At 40.2% G+C, this 22,727-nt stretch overlaps 4 protein-coding genes across 4 annotated transcripts; 3 read left to right on the top strand and 1 right to left on the bottom strand.

The window, feature by feature from the left end:
• Positions 1-234: 234 nt before the first annotated feature.
• nms (neuromedin S) lies at positions 235-5,610 on the top strand (the record flags this gene model as incomplete). Its single annotated transcript, XM_084084115.1, has 6 exons — positions 235-249; positions 2,776-2,832; positions 3,439-3,465; positions 3,777-3,827; positions 4,410-4,484; positions 5,605-5,610. The coding sequence occupies 6 exons, from the start codon at positions 235-237 to the stop codon at positions 5,608-5,610; spliced, it is 231 nt and encodes a 76-aa protein (XP_083940241.1).
• A 927-nt stretch (positions 5,611-6,537) lies between these two features.
• On the bottom strand, positions 6,538-12,404 carry pdcl3 (phosducin-like 3). The gene is made up of 6 exons (XM_084084778.1): positions 12,311-12,404; positions 11,452-11,572; positions 10,495-10,585; positions 8,954-9,097; positions 7,815-8,023; positions 6,538-7,483 (listed from the first exon to the last, which is right to left on the bottom strand). The coding sequence occupies exons 1-6, from the start codon at positions 12,314-12,316 to the stop codon at positions 7,335-7,337; spliced, it is 720 nt and encodes a 239-aa protein (XP_083940904.1). The 5' UTR covers positions 12,317-12,404; the 3' UTR covers positions 6,538-7,334.
• A 4,162-nt stretch (positions 12,405-16,566) lies between these two features.
• Positions 16,567-18,105, top strand: LOC311064279 (E3 ubiquitin-protein ligase TRIM39-like; the record flags this gene model as incomplete). The annotated part of the gene is made up of 1 exon (XM_084084113.1): positions 16,567-18,105. The coding sequence occupies one exon, from the start codon at positions 16,567-16,569 to the stop codon at positions 18,103-18,105; it is 1,539 nt and encodes a 512-aa protein (XP_083940239.1).
• Positions 18,106-20,769: 2,664 nt separating this feature from the next.
• Positions 20,770-21,303, top strand: LOC311064826 (EKC/KEOPS complex subunit TPRKB-like; the record flags this gene model as incomplete). The annotated part of the gene is made up of 1 exon (XM_084084779.1): positions 20,770-21,303. One exon carries the CDS (start codon positions 20,770-20,772, stop codon positions 21,301-21,303), a length of 534 nt encoding a protein of 177 aa, XP_083940905.1.
• Positions 21,304-22,727: the final 1,424 nt, after the last annotated feature.

The following is a 22,727-nucleotide window of genomic DNA, read 5'->3' as shown; positions in this document are numbered from 1 at the left end:
TAGTAACGTGGGAGATGATGTTTGTCACCCGTCAAGTTGGAGCCTTTTTAACTGTGGCAGAGAGTCGGTGCAGGTCAGGTGCTCACAGTTTGAGCTCGTTGTTGTAGTGAATAATCATTCGGTGCGGGAGAACTTGCTTAACCTTGGAGCAAAGCTTTGCTGCCTCTCTATTTTTCCCTCTTTCTCTCCTTATTTCTTTCTCTCTATCTATCTATCTCTCTCCAAAGAGAAGAGATGTCCATGCCCGCTGTGAGACAACTGTGTCTGATACATCTGGTCTGGTGGTGTCTCGGATGTTGGCGCTGTGCAACAGCAGGTGAGAACAATTACGCGCTAATTAAGACTTCAGTCAGCTCTTATTCTTTTGCAACTTAGTTATATAGCCTACAGTAGTCTGTGAACAAAACAATTAAATGCAATTAAAGGTAGGGTAAGTGATATTTTTTGGTTAAAACAAAAAGTATTTTGTTTAAAGGTTAAAATACTATATTCTGATAGTAATCATTGCTATAGCGTGTTTTTTTTAGTAACAGATGTCTCCCTGTCTCTCTAGCTCTTTAATAAACAGAAAATACATTTTTCGGTAGGTGTCAAAATCTCAGCCAATCAGGAGAAAGTACCCATTTTTAAGCTTAATTTGTATAGTGTTCCAGTTCCAAGTTTGTCTGCTCATTTCTTAGTGTCATCACTTCCAATTTCACTTGTTTAATCTGTATCCTGATTGAGTTCTCTGTCCTGATTGGATAAAATTGGAAATGAAACTGAAACTGAAACGAAAATGCATTTTCTGTTTTATAAAGAGCTGGAGAGACAAGGAGACTCCTTTTACTGAACAAACACTCTATAGCAATGAGTACTATCAGAATATAGAGCTATTTAACACTTATTTTAACCAAAGAAAATCACTTACCCTACCTTTAAATCTTAGACAATTATGATTATTGAGATATGGTGGCTATGAATTATAAGCTCCTATTCAGCTTGGATTTTGCAATTTTGATTATAGTAGCCCAGTGGCACAGTAACCTATATCAGTGGTACAGTAGCCTAAATCAGTGGTACAGTAGCCTATGTCAGTGGTTCTCTATTCATGTCTATTCTGTCTATTTCATGTCAAGGAAATGTATTTGGCCGTGAACCCTCATTTGAAAATATTTTGTGGTAGGGACAAGGGATAGGCTAAGAAAAGATTTATGTAAAAAAAAAAGGTAAAAAACATACAAAAATAGTTGATCTACAAGCTTCTAGCTCTGCTGTTTTTGAATATCTGAAGTATAACATAGGGTGAAAGTGTATAGCACCAAACTGATTTTGATGCTATATTAATATATTTTTCCGGGGACCCCCTGGAACCCCCTCAAGGACTCCTGGGGATCCCCGGACCTCCCTTTGAGAACCACTGGTTTATGTTACCAAATCAGTGATCAATGAGTATCTATCTAATCCCTCTTTCAGAGTCCTATGGCAATCATTTCAGTCAATGGGAAGATGGGATTACTTTAAGACAGGTAATCTTTTTTTAAATTAATCCATGACATTTACCTCATTTAACTAACAATAGTCGTAATGAATTATTCTATGAATGCATGCTTATTTTTAATTCATTATTGTTGATAGTGATATTTATTGTTGAGTCATATTTTAGTCAGCAAAAGTTAATTGCTTCCATTATGAAAGTTGTTTATGTATTTACAAGTCTGTGCTATTAAAGAGTTCTAAACTATTCCATGCTGTTTTTAAACTTTAAAAAAATATATATTTTTTTTTATGCCTTTTATTATAGATAGGACAGTAGGTTGATAGGAAATGGGGACAGAGATGGGGAGTGACACGCAGCAAAGGGACTTGAACCCACGACGCGCAGTCAGGCTACATTCATTGTAGCCTAGGTGCCCGGACCGCTACGCCAGGGATCTGGGCCTGCTTTTTAACTTTTTAACCCTACTTTACAATTGCCTCGACGGTGGGTGGGTAGGCAGGTGGGTGGACCGACAGCGGAAATCACAAACGTAATTATACAGACTAGCGAGGCGCCCGTTGCTCCGATTCAGACCAAACCTGGCACAATTTACACTGTTCAGAATCTGCCATGAGAATAGCCACACCAGGGGCCACATGTGGCCTTCTACTGCAGCTCTACATTGTGTAGAGCTTGAAAGTGATGGGAGGATTTTTTATCATGGAGTATTACTACAGTACAAAAGTTACATTTTACTCAATTCAATGTACTGTAGGACTACATTATAAATCTAAAATTACTCAAGTAAAAGGGAAAATGGGAAGAATAGCTCACTAATACGAAATACGAGGAAATACGTTTCCTCCATTCCTAACATCAACACATCACTGGATCTAATAAGATGGACTTTTATTGATCCCTGTAGAGAGATTCAGGTGTTGTAGCCTGGGATCAATACCATTTTCAGGTTTCTGATCCGGCCGGGAGCGAGTCATCAGGCGACCGGAACCCACGACCGGAACCAAGGGTACCGGTATCACCCAAAATGATTCCCCGCGATCAAGGGCATCATAATTTTAGGGCCTACCCAATAAAACCCTTGATGCGGCGTAGTTTAGCTTATAGAAATAGTTCATTTGGTATATCCATCCTTTATTCCAACTCGTAGCGACTGGCGAGACAAAACTAGTAGTTATACTCGATTTAGCATTTAATTGCTAACTATCGATTATGTTTTTATAATCGTTTAATTCAATTCGTTTGATTAACTGTTGCACCCCTAATTTCTAATAAAGTGTGTTTTTATTCTTCTCTAGGTGCCTGATATTCGGAGTGATGAAGTGAGGGATATTGAGCTGGCAGACCAGAATGAGGTGGGTTGTTGTAACTTAGTGATTCTAGTGTGTGTGTGTGTGTGTGTGTGTGTGTGTGTGTGTGTGTGTGTGTGTGTGTCCATGGCTAATCTTGGAAACTACTGTGATCAATCTGTGCCAGATTTCTTGTGCTCATTTAAAAACCTTAATTTTGTACTTGAAGTCAGTGGAGAGGCAAATAACTATATATGTTTATAATAGACTATTTGATTAATCAATTCATTCATCATTTATAATTGATTAACTCGATTAGTTCGATTAACTGTTCCACTCCTACTCTAAGTTGTCTGTATCTTTCAGGACTTTACCAACTCTAGTAGCAGTTATGTTTCAAAATGGAAAGGATTTGTAGAAGATCTTGAAACAGGGTTTTCTCAAATGGGGGTATGTCTACCCCTAGGGGTATGCGGCTGTACTACAGGGAATATGTGAGAGAAAGTGGAACATGAAAGCATTTATTTTACTGTTATGTTCAATGATAAATCATCCATCGACACACTTTGCGAGAACCTGCTGATCTGTTAAGTGTTAAAGCAAATTGAATAATTTGCAACTAATATTAATAATAAGACTGTTATTACTCTGTATGATTGTGTGTGTTCACAGGAGGAAGCTCAGAATGTATTCAAAAGAGTAAGTTTCTTTTAATTTACAATACTCTGACTTTTAACTACTTTCAACCTGGTGTCCCTATTTTGGCCATGTCATTATAGGCAAAAATGTCAAAAAACAAAACAAAACAAAAATGTACAAACTACTGCAAAAAATAGCTGATCTACAAGCTCAGAAAGCTGCGTGACGCGATGCGTTGTGAGCTTGTAGATCGGCTATTTTCACTGTCTTCGAACATTTTTGAAAGCATACAATAGGGATCAAGGGCTCAAGTCTTTGATCCAATTTGCTCCTGTTTCAGCGTTAACATGATATATTGTCTCTCCTTTCAGTTTCTGTTTCATTACTCCAAAGCACACAAGGCTGTGGGTGCAGTACAACAGGTAAGCAAAGGCTCACACCTGCATATGAAAAACCATGATTAGTAATCACTAATGGGTTAGGATTGTTTTTCTTGTTCCTTTTTAGAAACACAAAACAACAACACAGAAGCAAACTTATTTAGTTGCTTATGTTAATTTAAAAGGATTGAATGCACTGAAGATATTAGACAAACTGTTCCTTCAGAATAAATCAATAATTGAAATGAGTCTGCTTAAGGGTGTGAGGTGAACATGTAGCTTTTGCAGACATTGGTTTATGGTTTATTTGGTGTCATTACCATTTCCCTTAATAGAAGATTATTGTCTAAAATGTCGATCCATTTTAGACAATCTTGTAATCAGGATAATGGAGCTCTCCATTCTCCTTTCTATTTTTTTACTGGTTATTTGGTTTGAGGAAGTGTTTAAATGTTTGCTGCAAGATGTCGTATGTATCCATTATGGCGATATGAATATATGGAAACACTATGCAGCGTTTTGTTCAGGCCTGAAATAGGCATTGAAGATACATGGTAGTAACATAGTAGCAGACAGTGAATCATTCCACTGTACATAATGAATGAACTATTATGCTTTATCTAGTCCAATTCAGTGCATCCCCTCATGCGATTGTCCCCCAAACTGTCCCAGAGGAGAAAGAAACAGCTGCTACTCCTGGTAAATCATTACAATATTTAAAACCATAACTGTTAAAGTTGCCTATATGTCTCTATATTAAATGTACTGAAACAGATAAAGGCATACTGATGGCTCAGCCAAGCCGGACACATGCATGCGACATAAACGTAGATATATAGACACTGCATTGGCCACTGGCCGTACATCAACGTTGCTGCCATATTAGCTAGGTCAGCTTGCCATAACTCCAATGCAAGAAATAAGCCTGAGTTGTATATAAATATCTGAAACTAATAACCATTACTCTCTACGTAAAATAAGGTGTTTTGGTATGAAAACCCACAAGTATCCTTCTATGCTATATCATCAGGACTACATGTCTGGCATTTGTAACAAACCGAACCGTTTGAAAATAGGTTGAGAACTCAGCAACTTATGATTTTAGTTGTGGAGATACATCTTGCTTCAATTAGACATACATACAAAAAACATGCATAAGGAGGCATGGCTTGATCTAGCCAATATGGTGATCGCAATGACACATTGCTCTAATGAACAGCAGCGGCCAATGACGTATCTATGTGTATATACTGTATCTGTAAACATAAGCCATTGTGTGAAATCGTGTTCAAATCCAACCCACTTATGTTGAATGTCAACCCCCTTTTTCTGTACTTTTCCTGTACAATAGACCTTTTTCATGGCAGCCATGTTGTCATGATAGTAAGGTAAACGGTGTTACCAAATTACACTAATTAATGTTCCATTCCATTTAGTGTAGCACTCAGTGCCATTCCAGTGAGCCAACATGCACAAAAAGCACCTCTGTTTGACCTGAACGGAACTCAACTTTAAAAGGTAGGGCAACAGATAAGGGACAACTTTAGATATTTACATTCTACATTTGTAGACCACAATATCATATAATTATGTAAATGTAATTACTTCAAATTAAAGGTTCTGAAAAGGCAGCTGTACAGGTAGCGGAAAGGAATTGAACAATCATGACATCACAAGTGGAGGAAGTTGCTAGTGGCACTCAATATTTTGACTGTACAATATTGGCCTGAAAATATACATTGCAAATTGCCCCGGTCTGCATGTCAAAGTGTCCCTTAGAATGACACATAACCCGCAACTGCTCCCCATGGCGCTTCAGCCTTAGTGCACACTGCTCCTGATACTTTAAAAGATGAACACATTTCACTGTATATGCTCGTGACAAAAAACGCAAAGGAGTGCAGACTATATTATTATCTGTTTAGTGTTTACTCTACTATTTTGACAAAATGGCTGCTGTGAAAAAGGTTTATTAAACTGAACATCCACAACAAGTTGAAACTGGAATGTGTAAAAATATATATTTATAGTTATCGTTATGCCTGATTTATACTTATTAGAAAATACAGATCTATGACTATCCTTCTTGATGTGGACGGCCCTTGAAATGCTGAAAGAAAATCTAGAAACTTTGAAAGATATCCGCTTAAGAAAAACAGATACATGGACACTGACAAACATTTTCTCTTCCCATCTGGTTAACGATATAGAAGATCCGTGATATCCCAGAGGGAATGTTCTAGAGCCAGGAAACGCCATGAGAGCAGCACGAGGAAGTCACCACCACTTCAGCATCATGCACAACATGGCAGACAGAGCAACGTGCAGCATTTATTCAAACAGAACTTGACGCTTTATGGAAAATAAATGATTATAGATAAAGATAGACCTGGACTGTCATGACTTCCATGTGTCCTCCTGTTTTCAACCACAGCAGAATAACCACTTATATAAATCCTATACTTCATTGACCCCCAGGGGTCTATATTGGGTCTAACCTTTTCTCTAATTCTTAGCTGAAAACAGCCGATCTAGAAGCTCACGCCACACCGTGAGCTTGTACATGATCCATTCTCACATAATGTTCGCCTATTCTATTTTATTATGACATACCCAGAATAGGGATGCGAGGATTCATGTGATTAAAGATCTGGAACTTATTACCGTGTGAATGGTTTAAAGTCATTTTACATTTTGTATCCTCACAAACAAGACACAAAAATGGACAGAAACTCTTTCAAAATACACCCAATGTCCAAAAAAAGTATTTTATAGAATAAATCTTGTAATAATCAACAATGACAGACGATCAGTAAAAAGCAGTTACCAAAAACTGGCATTGATGATGGTAGCAGAGGTCATTTCACTTGTATTTGAACGATTAGAAAATGTATACATACATTCTGTGACAATTATCATCAATCGTAAGGATCCAGAGTTGCCTCTGCTTCAGGAGCGGTGAGAAAACAAAGAATGAATATCAGATGAACTTATTTATTTGGCAATAACGTTCCTTATGGCTGAAGATGATGCATACCAGAAACTAGGGATGCACAATTAATTGCACATTTATAGTATCTCAACGTCCACCAGGGGTCCAAATGGACCCTTATGGGTCTGTAACTCTGAGAGTTAAATACATACTGAGGATATTACAGTGTAGATTGGGGTCCCAGAGATAAAATAATAATTAAAAAAAAAATCTAATGGGGGACTGTGGCCTAATGCATATCAGCTGGTGGTCCTTCAACTGAAAAAGGTTGAGCATAATTACATACTATGAGTATATTATTAGTTTTCATATTGGCGACACTGATATATGCTGCAGTAGTTGATCATCATGAACACATATTGTATTCTCCGGTCAGTTTTAAAACAGCTGCATGTAAATGTATTGTTAACAAGATGGAAAAAATAAAATAAACCTGTGTCCCCAATCGTCCTCGACTGAAATCATAATGTCTAAGTATGTTCCACAGTAGTGACGGAGTCTTCCGACTGGTGTGTGAGTGTGTGTGTGTACGTTCGGGAGGAACAGGAACTTTTCTATTAGTCCTCGTCTTCGGAGTCGTCGCTGTCTTTCCGCGTGGGGAGTGTCGATCTGATTGAGGTCATGAGTTTGTCTTCGATCTGCTTCCTCGGGTTCTCCTCCAGGTCTGTTTTCACGGCTCCACTCTCCGATAACCTCCACTCCAACTCTGGATGCCACAGCCACACAACAGACAGAGAGCAACATGTAAAACCTCAGCATTAGGGCCGTCACAATCGTGATATTTTATTTGACGATTAATTAAGTCACACATAATTGTGTCACACAAATAATTGCGATTAGCGATTTAATTGTGTTTTTGATATTGAACATCGGAACATAAATACAAATCTATGTTAGAAATAATGACGGATATATGACATCTGTTAATTCTACCAGTCTTTATCCAGATGAATAGAAACAAATACTAACAATTATTTAGTCACTATAACTGTGACAGGCCTAGATACAAGGTTCTAGTAGGGGGGTCCCATACATACCTTCAACTTTGAGGTTCATACCACCGAAGACGAGAGGGCCGATAAACTGAGCCTTCATTTCTCCCTCAAAGTACACGAAGATAGTGGGCAGGTTCCGGTCGGGATAGTTGGGGATACAGGTGGTGGAGATGGACTTGACGAACTTGGTCTGGGGGAACTTCCTGGCCAGCATGCACAGGTGCTGGTTGATCAGCGTGCACAGAGGGATGCTGGGAGAACATGGTGGAGAGAACAGAGAATGAACCGGTTAGCAGCCTATTTTTTTCTGCATCTTAAACAAACTGCCAAAATACAAGACAAATGTTATGCACACCTGTTTGCTTATCTGTCTTGTTGGTCAAATAGACTTGTTTCACCAATGAGAAGTTTAAGCTGTGGACTCCAGCCATAGCAGATTGCTTGGCTGAGACTGTTTCATTAAACAGCCCCCATTCATTTCTTTAAAAAAAAAAAAAGATATCGGGGTCCACATGGGACTGCATGGCTCCAATGTGGATCTTGGATTTCATGTGACATCAGGCATCTATGACTTAAATAGTCTGTGACGTATCTATTTATGTATGATTCCAAAATTGGGCAATGTCTCAGCCCAATCAGAGTCCCATTGACTTTGATTATAAAATAGAAATAATATAAAGTGAAGGATTAAAAAATGTACCAACTGATGACACTGCACCAAGACAAATAACACAGCTATTCAGATCTCGGTCACAAAAGAGTAATAGAAAAGTAAAAAAGTAATGAAATAGATATATATCTTGAATTTGCTGCTATAATGATTACATGTTATTATAAGCATCCATGTCCGTAAGAACATGTGGAGGTTGTTTTTGTAGTGATACGTGAGGGGATATGAATTCTCTGCCTTTGACCCAGCAGTGTGCTGCTCCAAGTGAGCGCATGTTGGAGCAGTCTTATGGGTTAACCGACATGAACCCTAGCATTCCTATTCTGGGATAATATATAGGTGAACAATCTGTGGAAATAGGCAAACATTTGGTAAATTAGTATAGTGTATGACTCGGCAAAGGGATTTAACCCCAACCTCCCAAACTCAGGGGCCAGGCTGGACACTGAGCTGGTTCTAAGTGGTTAACAGGTATACAAAGGGCCCATCTACCGGCAGTTGGATGTCTTACCCCTGTTTGTAGAGATGCAGCACCACCCAGATACCCTCACCGGCCTTGTTGACTTCCTTGATGTAGTCCTGTCCAGAGATCTCCGTCACCTCCCCGAACACGTTCTTGATCTGCATCGCTTTCCACTCCGCAAGGCGCTTCTGTCTGAGATGGCAAAATAAGACCCAGAACATACAGACAATTATAAATCTTAAGGTAAATCTAAAGACACATTGTAAAGAATGAAAAATAAGTCTGCCATTATTATAAACCAGTAAGACTCCCTAATCGGGAGATAAGCGACCGTAGGTCACATGTATACAGAAGAGGGCTGTAACGGCGATTGGTTCCTAGTTGTGTGGGCAATGGATAGTTTTGTTTGGTGGTCTAAATGTGGGGTTAGCTGTGACATGGTGGCGTTTATGTGGGCAGAAAACGTGTAATGTGTAGCTGGGGGGCAAGCCCCCGAGTTACGGCATTTTATGTGAGCTGCAGTGGCAGGGGGTCCTCCACTGGGGGCGCCACCACTTTTGCATCCGTTCTGGAGCACCAGGAGTGGGTGGTCCCCGGGAATGCCCCGTGAGCAGCCCCGTTGGGGTGGTCATTTGGTAATTTGTCCACATGTGCTCATTTTTTACACTTGGGGGTCCCTGGAGCTCCGGGGGTCCTTGGAGGGTGTAGTTTGGCAGGTAAGGAGTGTGTGTGGAAAATGTGGCATGGATCGGGGCAATGGGTGCGGAGATATGAGCAGGGCAAAAGTGTGACGTGTGTGACGGAGTGACGGACGGACACCTGGAGCAGCTTTCTGTAGTAAGTGCGACCTACGGTCGCAAAAATGTTTACAACATAAAAAGAAAATACAAAACCCTCTGAAAAGGGGCTGGAATCACATCTAACTCTTATCTGCCTATTATCTGTCTGAAATTCTGGGTTTGTTACTAATTAACAAGCTGTGAGAATCAGTCCCTCCCTCCCCCGATCTTGCCCTGCCTAGAGCTCGTTTTTTTTTTAAGGCAGTTGGCAGACACCTCCACTTTCAGCAGAGGAATGTGAAAAAACATCTGCAGTGACAAATTTCACACAAATACCATTTGCTATGGTCATTTCAAAACCTTTTTTTTTGGCACAGAAACACAGGAAAAACAAATGTGATACTTTCAATTCAGCATATAACACTTCTAGAGAACTTCTGTGTGAGTTACAATTATAAACAATAGAATAATTTATATTATTTATGTTCCTTTCAATTGAAGGTTAATAAGTCCTGAACGGCTAGTGACCCATGTTTTGATTACAGTTAACCGTAATACATTTTTTTTTAAATCACTGCATTCTAATACAGTGAAACTGTACTGTCAAATACACATTTTTTTCTTACCCATAGATTGGATAGTGTGTCAAATTCCAGTGAGTCTTTAAATAAAACTTTAAATTAAATGAATAAATAATTAAAACCCAGCAGGTCTAACATGCAGGCTCTCTTTTTCAGCAGCATACTGCTTCCCATTTATATGCTTACACAGTTACCCAGTAAAACCATGGTGGGACTTTCTCCTCTTTACCTGTACATCTCAATGGCAGCCTCGTCCTCTTCTTCAAACTCGTCCTCGTTGTCGTCCAGCTCATCCAGTGTCATGCTTTCATACGTTTTCACTGGTTAATAACAAGGCAGGTAGAAGAGTCAATTAGACCATATACTGTAAATATACTGTATATACTGTATATATACTGCATATAACAGAATATTAGCTTTTAGTCAACTTGATATAACACTTTTCAGAATAACTGTTAGAAAGTGCTTGACAGCAGTGGTTCTCAAAGTAGTGTCTACCCGGGGAGCCCCAGGGGTCCTTGAGGGGGTTCCAGGGGGTCCCCAGCAACAGTAGTTAATGTAGCATTAAAAGAATTGTAACCATTTTAACACTATACACATCGGCTATTTGAAACTAGCCAAAGAGGAACCATTGCTCTAATGCAGTGGTTCTCAACCTTTTCAGGCTGTGACCCCCCAAAATAATCATATTTGAACTGGGAACTCCCCAAAATAATCATATTTGTACTGGGGACCCTCCAAAATAATCATATTTGAATTGGGGATCCACCAGTCTGAAAAGCACTTGGAATTGTAGGAGTTGAGGCATTACATTTAGTTCGACTCGGTTCCACTGATAAATATTGTGAAAATAGCCGATCTACAAGCTCACAGCGTCTTACGTTGCGAGGCATTGTGAGCTTGTAGATCAGCTATTTACATTTCTTTCCCCCTCTTTCTTATTATTTGACAATTTGGCCAATGTTTGTATAGTATAGTTTGTTGATTACTTTTGATGCAGTAATGGTCTTTTTTCATTTCTTATTTTAGGTATTACAAAGGTCTTAAAAGTCCTTAAATTGTCACTTAACTGTCATCTGGGGATCCCCCAAAAATCATGTGGGGACCACCTTGGGGGTCCCTCCCAACCTACACGTTGAGAACCAATGCTCTAATGCAAAAAAAACAACAAAAACAGCTGTCTTACCAACAGACTGCTGCCGAAGAGCCAGCTCCTCCTCTTCATCCTCTACATTGGGTTTTTCTTTGGGAGGAAGAATGCCTTTCTTCCTCAGAATATCATTCCACTCTGTGTCTTCATTTGGGTCCTGTGGAGGAAATACAAAAGACATTCATATAACTCCTCACAAAGTGAGAAAACACCCCCACCCTATCACTTTTATCACTAAATCAAAGGTTTCACAGGTTTGCCACATTAACATAGCTAGATTAGCTACAGGCTAAACAGAAGAATTCAATACCATAGCTGTACTTAGTCAAATAAATGACCCACATCTTATAGACACGCATGGTAAAAATGTATGTTTAAATGGACCCTTACAGGTCTGTAACCCTGAGACTGTACAAATAGAACCAAATGGACCCGTTACTTTCAAGAGTTAAAGAGGACTGAGGACTTTAAAGTGTAGATTGGAGTTGGAGATTGGAGAGTGAGTTGGGGTCCAAGAGATAAAAAGACAGACAGACAGATAAATACTATAGATACTACAGACAGATAAACATATATAGATAGACACACAGATACATACTATAGATACTGCAGACATATATAGATAGACACACAGATAAATACTATATATAGACAGATATATAGATAGACAGACAGACATACAAAAAACTATAGATACTACAAACAGATATATAGATAGACAGACAGATCCATTCGTGTTTAGCCACCCATGTGGCTAACTAAACAGCATAGGCTAGCATCATAGCCCTTCTTTAGTCGAATAAATGACACACATTAAAGACACGCATTGTGAAAGATTATGTCTCTAGGTAAACTAAAATGTCATGTAAATGATAATAAAGTAAAGGTTTCAAACCTGCATGGTGACACAACGGAGAGAGGAGAGTTCTGTCTGTGTGGAAATGAAAATCACACTGACTGACTGACTGTTGCCTCACACACGGAACCAGAAGGCTCGTCACCGGCGTTGCCAGGTTTCAAGAGAGAACAAGCAATCAGGTCTATGAAAACAATCCCAATAGAAGCGACCGTATGAGCACTAACCTAAATGCATTGGCTATTTGAAAATAGCCGATCTAGAAGCTCACAACGCGTCGCAACGCTCACATCGCATCTTGTAGACCTGCTATTTTCAAATAAGAAATATAGGAATTTCTATATAGGTTTTTCGAAACATTTGAACAACACAGATCGTGTACGGGGGTCCCTGCCTGACACAAAACATTTTCAGTTAGGGGGGACACTAGCTCCAATCGGAACCTCACCCTCCGCTGTATAGCTCCGAGATGAGGTTCCATATCGTTCTCTGCCGTTCGGCTGAAAAATGTCCGCACATTTGCCACTTTACATGTTTCTTACCCCTTTCTGAACATCGTATCCAAAAAGTAAAGGTATTCTGAAATGATCACAGATGTTTGAAATTTTAACTCACCATAAAATCTAACAAACGAGTTGAAAAAAGCACTTTATTCGCCTCTCTCCTCCGCCGGTTACATGTTTTTAAGACATTGCGCAAGAGTTGCGCCCATAGAGATAACATTACTGATTCCCCTACTGGTCAAATGTTGAATTGCATCTTCTAATGCATAATATTATTGAACCGGCTGAGGAGAGAGGCGAATAAAGTGCTTTTTTTTCAACTCGTTTGTTAGATTTTATGGTGAGTTAAAATTTCAAACATCTGTGATCATTTCAGAATACCTTTACTTTTTGGATACGATGTGCAGAAAGGGGTAAGAAACATGTAAAGTGGCAAATGTGCGGACATTTTTCAGCCGAACGGCAGAGAACGATATAGGACCTCATCTCGGAGCTACATAGCGGAGGGAGAGGTACTATATGGGGCTAGGGGGACACATACATATTATATTAAATAATTCGGGGGTCCATGAAATAAAAATGTTTGAGAACCACTGGTTTAAAAACACCATTAGGAAAAAATACCAAATAAGCACACAGCAACTACCATAGAGTTAAAAAATAAGGGCAACTACCAATATTTTACAAGCAGCTTTACAGAAAAAACAAGCCTAAAGTCGCTTATAAAAAGCGGACATGGCAACCCATCCCGTCACCTTAAACGCTCCGGAAGAAAACAACGCTGAAGGGATTCTAAAATAAGTATTGAACACTGTGGCGTGTTGAAATAAAACACACTACCGTGTGTATTTGTACGCACGACTCACGCGGTGATAAATGTCTGTCAGTTATTCTTACTTTTAGTTTTAATAATCCCCGTAATCGTCATTAAAAGCGGTGAAAAAGAACCAACTCTGAGGGGGACAATAATAATGGACGCACCCATATCCGTTTGGTCTCCAATATGTCCATATATGGAGTGGGAGCAGCGCAGCAGCAGCAGCGTTCCATTTGTGGCAGCGAGGCAACAGCTGTAGATACACTTCACACGCACACGCACACGCACACGCGCGCGCACACACACACACACACACACACACACACACACACACACACACACACACACACACACACACACCAAACGTGCGCCTGATCCCCCCTGTTTCAAACATTTTTGTTTTACTTTAAGGGTGAATGCCAGTGGTGGAAAAAGTACTCACATTTTTTACTTAAGTAAAAGTATCAACACTGCAATGTAGAAATACTATGTTAAGTAAAAGTCCGGAATTAAAAATGTACTAGAGTAAAATTACAAAAGTGTTGGTATCAAAATGTACTTAAAGTACCAAACGCAGCTGGGCTTGCAGGTGGTTTGACAGCCACAGCAAACCTACATACTGTGATGTCAGAAACCTTGTATCGCCATATTACAATATTTTTATGTTTTCTTTTTTGTAAATTAATACCCCACTTCGTCGTACAACAGTTTCGCACAAAAGTAGCGAAAATTTAAGATCTAGGCTACAAGTGTTGCATTTTGACAAATTTGAAAGGATTGGGGAGAACGTTTGAACAACATTGACATCTTGTGGTCATTCTGGCTAACTTCACCCTAGAGTGCTTCTCAAGGGCCCTTTTCACTGCTGCTGTTTTGACAGGTAATCGCAGCTGAAGGTTATTTGTTTCATTACATATACAGACCCATAACCAGTATAACATTACATACATATAGGCCCATTGCTAGTTGCTGTACTCTGTCGTCTACCCTGAGCCATCCGACTCTAGCAAAGTGAGCAGGGGTTAAATGAGTTGTAGATGTAAGGCCAAGGCCAAGAAGTACAGCCTTACCAGTTTATTTTGGGATGTCTGGAGCCTTGTTTTTAAGGCCTTTGTGGTGTTATGTTACCATGAGGTGCATGCATAAACGAAAATGTGTATTTGTACTTTACTTGAGTATTTCCAGTTTCCAATACTTTTACTTGTATTCCACTACATCTCAGAGGCAAATATTGTTACAATAGTTGTTAATAATTTTACTCCACTATTTGAAATCTTTATGCTAGTTACTTTGTAGATTTAGATTTTTACAAAACATACATTACCCATTTCGGCCATTTGAAAATAGCCTATCTACAAGCTCACAATGCCTTGCGATGTGAAAATATGTTTATACATTTGAAAACTTGAAATGGGACATTCTGCATAATGAGTACTTTTACTTTTGGTACTTTAAGTACATTTTGATGCCAATACTCTTGTACTTTTACTCAAGTACATTTTGAATTCCAGACTTTTACTTGTAAACGGAGTATTTCTATATTGCAGTATTGATACTTTTACTTAAGTAAAAAATGTGAGTACTTTTTCCACCACTGAATGAAACACACCCGCAATTAATGTGATTACTTTCAGCTGTGTTTACTTGTCAAAATGCTCAGGAAATCTTCCACAGGCACATGTCAACATCCACACCTAGCTGCCTGAACATACAAGTGGAGTGAATCTTTGTGTTGAAACTTGCACCACAGATCAGGTAAGAGAAGGTATTAATTTAATCAAATGTACAATTCTTCACTTGTTTACACAACATAGGCTTTAAGTCTTTTCAAACTGTGTGCTATGGGAAAACACATGTTAGATTAACCACTTGAAGCCTAGTGTTTCTCTTCTGGGGGCAAACATTCTGCAAAACTAGCAGATCTACAAGCTCACAATGCATTGTGTTGCAGCTTGTTGAACTGCTATTTTCAACAAAGAGGTTTGGTCCAGTGGTGGAAAAGGTACACATGTTTTACTTGGGTATCAATACTGCACTGCCAGTACTATACTAAATGTATAATAATATATAAAGTAATAGTATAAAACAAATTATTGAATAAAGTACATAAGTATTGGTATCAATCACCAAAAGTAGAAGGTAGTCATTATGCAGACTGTCTCATTTCACGCAAGTTTTCAAATGTAGGCTATGTATAAAAGTCACTTGAAAATTGCAGTTCTACAATCTCACGTCACATTGTGAGCTTGTAGATCTGCTATTTTCAAATGGCTTAAATGTGTCTATGGCTGAAGTGGTTAATGTATGTTTTGTAATACAAATCTACAAAGTAACTAGTAACAAAGTGTTCAAATTGTAGTGGAGTAAACCTACAATATTTGCCTCTGAGGTGTAGTGGAGTAGACCTAAAAGTATTTATTGGTATCAAAATGTACTAAGTAGAAAGTACTCATTAAGCAGTTTTCAAATGTATAAAACTCTTTTGAAAATGGCAGATCTACAAGCTCACATTGTGAGCTTGTAGATCTGCCATTTTCAAATGGTTGAAATATACATGGCTTAAGTGGTTAATGTATGTTTGTAATAACAATCTACATGGTAACGTTTTTCAAATGATTGTAGTGGAGTAAAAGTACAATATTTGCATTTGCCTCTGAGGTAGAGTAAACATACTGGAAATACTCAAAATTGTAAAGTAGTTACTTTACACCGCTGCCCATGTCAACTATATGTAAGGTTTGAACACTTAAACCTTATACTTAGTTGACAAGATTCCTAAGGGCTCTATACTAGGCCCCCTCCTCTTTTTGCTCTACATTAAACATTATTGCTGAAAATGTCCGCTCTACAAAAGCTCCCACAGTGTTGTGTAACGCTATGTGTTGTGAGGGGCAAACACTAGGGGCAAATGTATCTACAACTGAAGTCTGCTTAAGATTAATATCATAAATGCTTTGTCTTCTCTCTATCCAGATATGGCAACTGCCAGGTTTCTTCTTTCTGACGAGCACTTGCTCTGTGCGATATGTCTGGATGTGGTCACTGAGCCGGTCTCCACACCATGTGGACACAACTTCTGCAAGGCGTGTATTCAACACTACTGGGACACCAAGGACATTTACCAGTGTCCTCTGTGTAACGCAACATTCCCAACCAGACCTCGAATGCAAGTCAACACTGTCTTGTCAGAGTTGGCTATAGGACTTAAGAAGTGGGCTGAAGTTCGAGACCAATCTGCTGACGATGTTCTTTGTGACATCTGTTCTGTGAGGAAGGACATGGCTGTCGTGTCCTGTCTGGTATGCCTGACTTCTTTCTGTGAGACGCACCTGGAGCCACACCAGAGAGTTGCAGGCCTCAGGGGCCACACTTTAACTGCTCCTGTATCAGGTCTTGAAGACAGGTTGTGCAAGAACCATCACAGGCTCACTGACCTCTATTGTAAGACAGATCAGACTTGCATTTGTGTTGTTTGCATGAACACGCACCACAAAGATCACCATATTGTACAACTTGAGGAAGAATCTGAAACCAAACTTGCAGAAGTGCCTGAGATGATGGCCAAAGTCCAGAGTTACATGGACAAAGTCCAGAGCGTGATAAATGCACGGTCACTGATGATCGGCGAGATCAAACGCTTGACCAAGACCGCACGAGTCGTCAATGACCAGCTGAACCTCAACCAGCCAGAGGTTGAGGTTAAAACAGCAGAGCAACAAGCGGAGGGTTTCATTAAAGAACTGAAGGTGGCAATCGCTGACCTCAACAAGAAACGTGTTGAGTTGGAGCATCTCTCTCACTCTGACGATCACCACGGCCTTGTCCTGTTGCTGTCAAGCCTGCCCACTCTGCTAAACGAGTACCAGAAGAACACCATGGTTGACCTCAATCTGCCTGACACCACCTGTGTGATAAGATGTGCAGCTCTGCTGGCTAAGGAAATCAATCTGCAGAGGCTGAAGATCTGTGCAGTGGATGTGACCCTTGACCCAGACACCGCACACTGGAACCTCATCGTGTCCCCCGATGGGAAAGCAGTGATGCATGGAGCAACACCTCAGACTGTTCCTGATGCTAAAAAGAGATTTAAATATCATGCGGTGTTGTCAAAGGAAGGGTTCACATCAGGGAAGTTTTACTATGAAGTTCAGGTAAAGGGAAAGACTAGTTGGGCTGTAGGAGTGGCGAGGGTGTCCGTTAACAGAAAGAGACCTGTCAGCATGTCTGTTAGGACTGGCTGCTGGGTCATGGTGCTGGATGCCGGCCAATATCGCGCATATGGCCCAGTGTCGTCTGCGTTCAATCTGTTTGCAAAGGAGAAACCACAGGCTGTCGGAGTCTTTGTAGACTATGACGTGGGACAGGTCTCTTTTTATGATGTGGATGCAAACACCCACATCTACACTTTCTTTGGCCAGTGCTTTAGTGAGAGACTGCATCCATACCTGTGCACTCAATCTGATCGCTCTCCATCTGATCTCAAGCCTCTGACTATCACTCCTCTCAATGTGTGATGGTAGCTGCCGTGTCAAATATTGGTAATTGTTTTATGTTAATACATAGGCGTTATGATTTTAATTTATTGGGTTCTTTCCCTCGACAGTGTGAGAACTAGTGTTTACTCACTGGTCTTTAACAACATTGCACTCAAAATGTAACTGACATTCAGTTTTGAGTATATTGTGTTACTACTTTTAAGGCTTAGACTTTTAGATGTTAGTCCTTATACTGTCTTTTAACTTAATGGAGTTTTAAAATTGTCTTTGAATTGTATTTGTTTTGTTTTAATAAAGCCTATATTTTACAAGAACATGGATTTCTTTTTTTCCTTATTGAAACCACTACAGCTTACCGGGGAGGGGGTCTTATTTACCTATGACCTGCGACGCCTAACAGCAGAGGGCATCAAATTGAATTTTGTTAACATCTACTTGTAGCTACATAAGATTACATTATTTTTTGTATAGCTTCTCAGATCATTGCAGCGGTACGGTAACCTGATAAACATCACTATAAGAAATTGTTCATTCTAAATTGGATAGTCAGTCTAACCACAATGTTATACTTTGTTGTGCAATAATGGTGTGAGGAAAAATGGCAAAATAGCTGATCTACAAGCTCACAACATGTGATGTACAGTATTGTGTTTGTAGATCGGTTATGTTAACTTTTTAAAATCATAATCAAGGCAGACAACCCTCATGCACTATGGCAGTCAGTTAGTAGCAGCAAATGGACCAAAGTGTCTGCACCTAATATCGTCAGCATGTGACTGTATATTAGTACAGCTATACATGTTGGCAGTCAGTGTACAGTAGCTGTGACATGTCCAGGGGGGTGTGCTTGTACATCAGGCCATCTCACGCTACAGAAACAGCAGACAGGCTCCTGCCCCTATCGGCTACTTATGCAAGTGCATGTAAAAACTATTTGAATCAAATTTGATATACGTATATTCCTTGTAGTTTGCTGACAACTTGGTGATCACCCCACTTGTCACCTTTCTTCTCTCAACCATCCTTTGTCTTTTGAGGATAGCTAGTAACGGCTGGATAAAAGTGACGGACACATTTTGTTATCAAGTCATCTTCATAAATAGTCATTTATAAATACCAGCTCAGTGCAGTGGCCTTATGGAGTGTCTCCCTGAGACTGGGAGTAATACCAAAATCTATAAAAATTATACCTAATGCCTCCCTGCTTGGCACTCAGCATCAAGTGTTGGATTGGGGGTACGTCCCTGTGACATACTAGCGTCATGTCCAGGGGGTGTACTTGTACATCATAGAAGTTCGGGCCGCTATGCGGCCCGAACGTCTAGCGTGACGCGGCGTCCACTTGGCAGGGCCACATTACCGGCACCTCACAGTGTGAGAGAGAGTTTTGTGCTCCCCTAAATCCACGCCAGGCTATGAAAATACCCACTTGACAAACAGGTGACGTGCATGACCTCTGCAATGACCAAAACCCACTTTGTGATTACTCACACCTGGCATGGCAGACCTGTGAGCACGGACCTCTGACGTCACGCTCATGTCACACGACTCAGCCATAACCATATAAAGAGTGGAACTTACACACACGGGGACAGGAATGATGCAACGTACATACTGACACACAGATTCAAATTGTATTATAGATGCTGCCTCACACTAAGGAAACAGGAGATCCTGACCTATAGGCCACATGGCTAGGGAAGCATTGGTTCTCAAAGTGGGGGTTCCAGGGGGTCCCGAGCAAAAAAGTAGTTCATGTAGCATCACAATCATCTTCACCATGTTTGGAAACCTTTGAATAATTTAGACAGTTAAAGATCAATTTCCTGTTTCTACCTAAGAAATATTGCAGCTATAACAGGCCCACGTGAAACATTTGGGGCAGAGGTTCTGCTGTGTGTGCACAGTTTCATGTCGATCGGGCCAACAGTGCCAGAGATTAGCTGTCCATAGACGGACGAACACAGTCACACAGACGGACGGACAGACAGACGGGGTGCAAATATAGTCTCGGCCACGCCTTCGGCCTGGCGGAGACAAAAATAAAGTGGTCATTATGAAAAGTAAATAAGCATATGTGGACGAAAACAAACATGGCAGATTACAGAGAGGCGCCCATGGCCACTCAGCCAAAAACACTAAATTAATATTTTCACTTATCGCAGGAGGGTTAGGGTCGTTTACGTACTACTCTAATAAACTGTATAGAACCAGTTGTATTGGTGGGTAATTCATATTATAATTATATTATTGAATGCTTGATCAGGGCTGAAACCGTGCCCAAATTTGGAGTCACACATGAGCTTGAGAATGTGACATTGATGAGTGACGTCAACAGTGAATGATGACATCATCAATGATGTCGTCAGTTTCTCTCACCCCTGTGATGTCTCAGAGCAGTGCTTCTCAAACATATTCAGGGCAAGGACCCCCAAATTGACATCTATTTGGCCTCGGACCGGATATTTTGTGCCACGTTTACAAGAATTTCCCAAAACTTTCAAAAACAACAGATCTACAAGCTTACAACACATCACAACGCTACGCATTGTGCGATTGTGTGTAGATTGTGACATCAGTGCGTAACGTCACCAAGTGACATCATCAGGGCCTATGTACCTTGCTAAATAAAGTCCTAGCGATTATTGGTTGGTGGTCCCCATGTGTCCAGGAGAGGATGTCATGCACTCAACACAGGAACTAGAGCTCTATCCAGAGCACAGCGTCACTCAGCTGCTTTTTAAAGACGTGAGAAACGCAGCCGAACTGAGACGGAGTGCCGTGGAGGGTCACATCAAGTGTGCCCTGGTCAACCCAACAATGCTACTGAATCCTTTCCAAGTGCTGATAGCCGCAAACAAGGCCGTGCACTCGCAGAAAACTGGCAAGATGAAGACCAGAGGTTTGTATTCAGAGATCATCTTCAATCTGTCTCCAGGTAATAACATATCGGAAGCTTTCAAGAGGTTTGGCATCAGGGACAGCGATGACTCCGTGCACGTGACTGTGGTTCACTCCAAAGACGAGTCACGTGATCTTCTTCTCTCGGACATCGTGGCTAAAGTGGACGGACGACAGCTTCCTGTGGAACACGTCTCGATGCTGAGCGGCCTCGACGAGATCAAGAAGATGTACAAAGTCACCGCGCAGGAGGAGAGGTGTGGGTCTCTGTTGGATGCAGTCATCTGCAGGATGGCTACCAAAGACGCTCTGTAGCTTCACAAACTCAATTCCGGGGGCCACCAGTGGACAAACTTAACCTTTTACGGGTCTGTAACGCAAGAGATTGTACAATGGGTTATCTCTGTGGCCACAATAAAATCCATATGGATTGTAACATTAGAGTTGATCAACCAAAAAACAACTGAATGGAACAGAAATGAAAGTCATAAAAGAAAAGGATGTTGATAAGATTGGTAAATCTGGACCATTTTGAGTAATCATAATCTATTTCACACAATGACATGGCACTTGACAGATTATGAATATAGAATGTGTTGGTCACAATTGAAACCTTTAACCTTGGTTCCATCACATTACATTTGTAACCTGTACTGTACTCAATCAATTAATGCACATGTAGGGCTGCAACAGTTAATCAGACAAATCAATTTAATCGATTGTAAAAAAAAATGTACATAATTTGGGCAAAAATAGCCCAGTCACATTGTGCCGAGTAAAATAACGCTTAAATAATTAATCCATTCATATAAAAAAAATTGAACAAAATATTAAAAACCTGCGCTTCTCGAATATTCAATTACTACATGTATGAAAACATGTGTCGACTATGACGGTGATGGTGTCTAAAGATAGTGACATAGCGACCGTAAAAGACTACCAGAATCCACTAGATTCCCAAATCAACCTAAAAGAACTACAAGACAAAATAAAAACACTTAAAACCAAGAAGGCCTGTGGGGCAGACGGTATTCTAAATGAAATGATAAAATTCACCGACCTCAAATTCCAAATGGCCATACTAAAACTCCTAAATATAGTGCTCAGCTCTGGGATCTTCCCTAGCACATGGAATCAAGGGCTGATAACGCCACTCCACAAAAGTGGAGACAAATACGACCCAAATAACTACCGTGGGATCTGTGTAAACAGCAACCTCGGAAAGATCCTCTGCATGATCCTCAACCACAGAATCCTAAACTTCCTCACAGAAAGCAATGTCCTGAGCAAATCACAAATTGGCTTTCTACCAAAATATCGCACAACAGACCACATTTACACTCTAAACACCCTAATTGACAACCAAATAAACAAAAACAAAAGCAAATTATTCTCCTGCTTTGTCGACTTCAAAAAAGCATTCGATTCAATTTGGCATGAGGGTCTGATGTACAAACTATTGGAAAGTGGCATAGGGGGGAAAACCTATGACATCATAAAATCAATGTACACAAACAACAAATGCGCAGTTAAAATAGGCGAAAAGCACACAGACTTTTTCCCCCAAAGCCGAGGAGTTAGACAGGGATGCAGCCTGAGTCCAACACTCTTCAACATATATATCAACGAGTTAGCAAAAACGTTAGAACAGTCTACAGCTCCAGGCATCCCCTTGGCAAACACAGAAATCAAATGCTTACTTTTCGCAGATGACCTGCTGCTGCTGTCTCCAACCAAGG

This window comes from Gymnoscopelus microlampas (assembly GCF_963454915.1).
Source record: "Gymnoscopelus microlampas genome assembly, chromosome: 17".
Classification (NCBI taxonomy): domain Eukaryota; kingdom Metazoa; phylum Chordata; class Actinopteri; order Myctophiformes; family Myctophidae; genus Gymnoscopelus; species Gymnoscopelus microlampas.
This window is presented reverse-complemented; position numbering and strand designations above follow the sequence as displayed.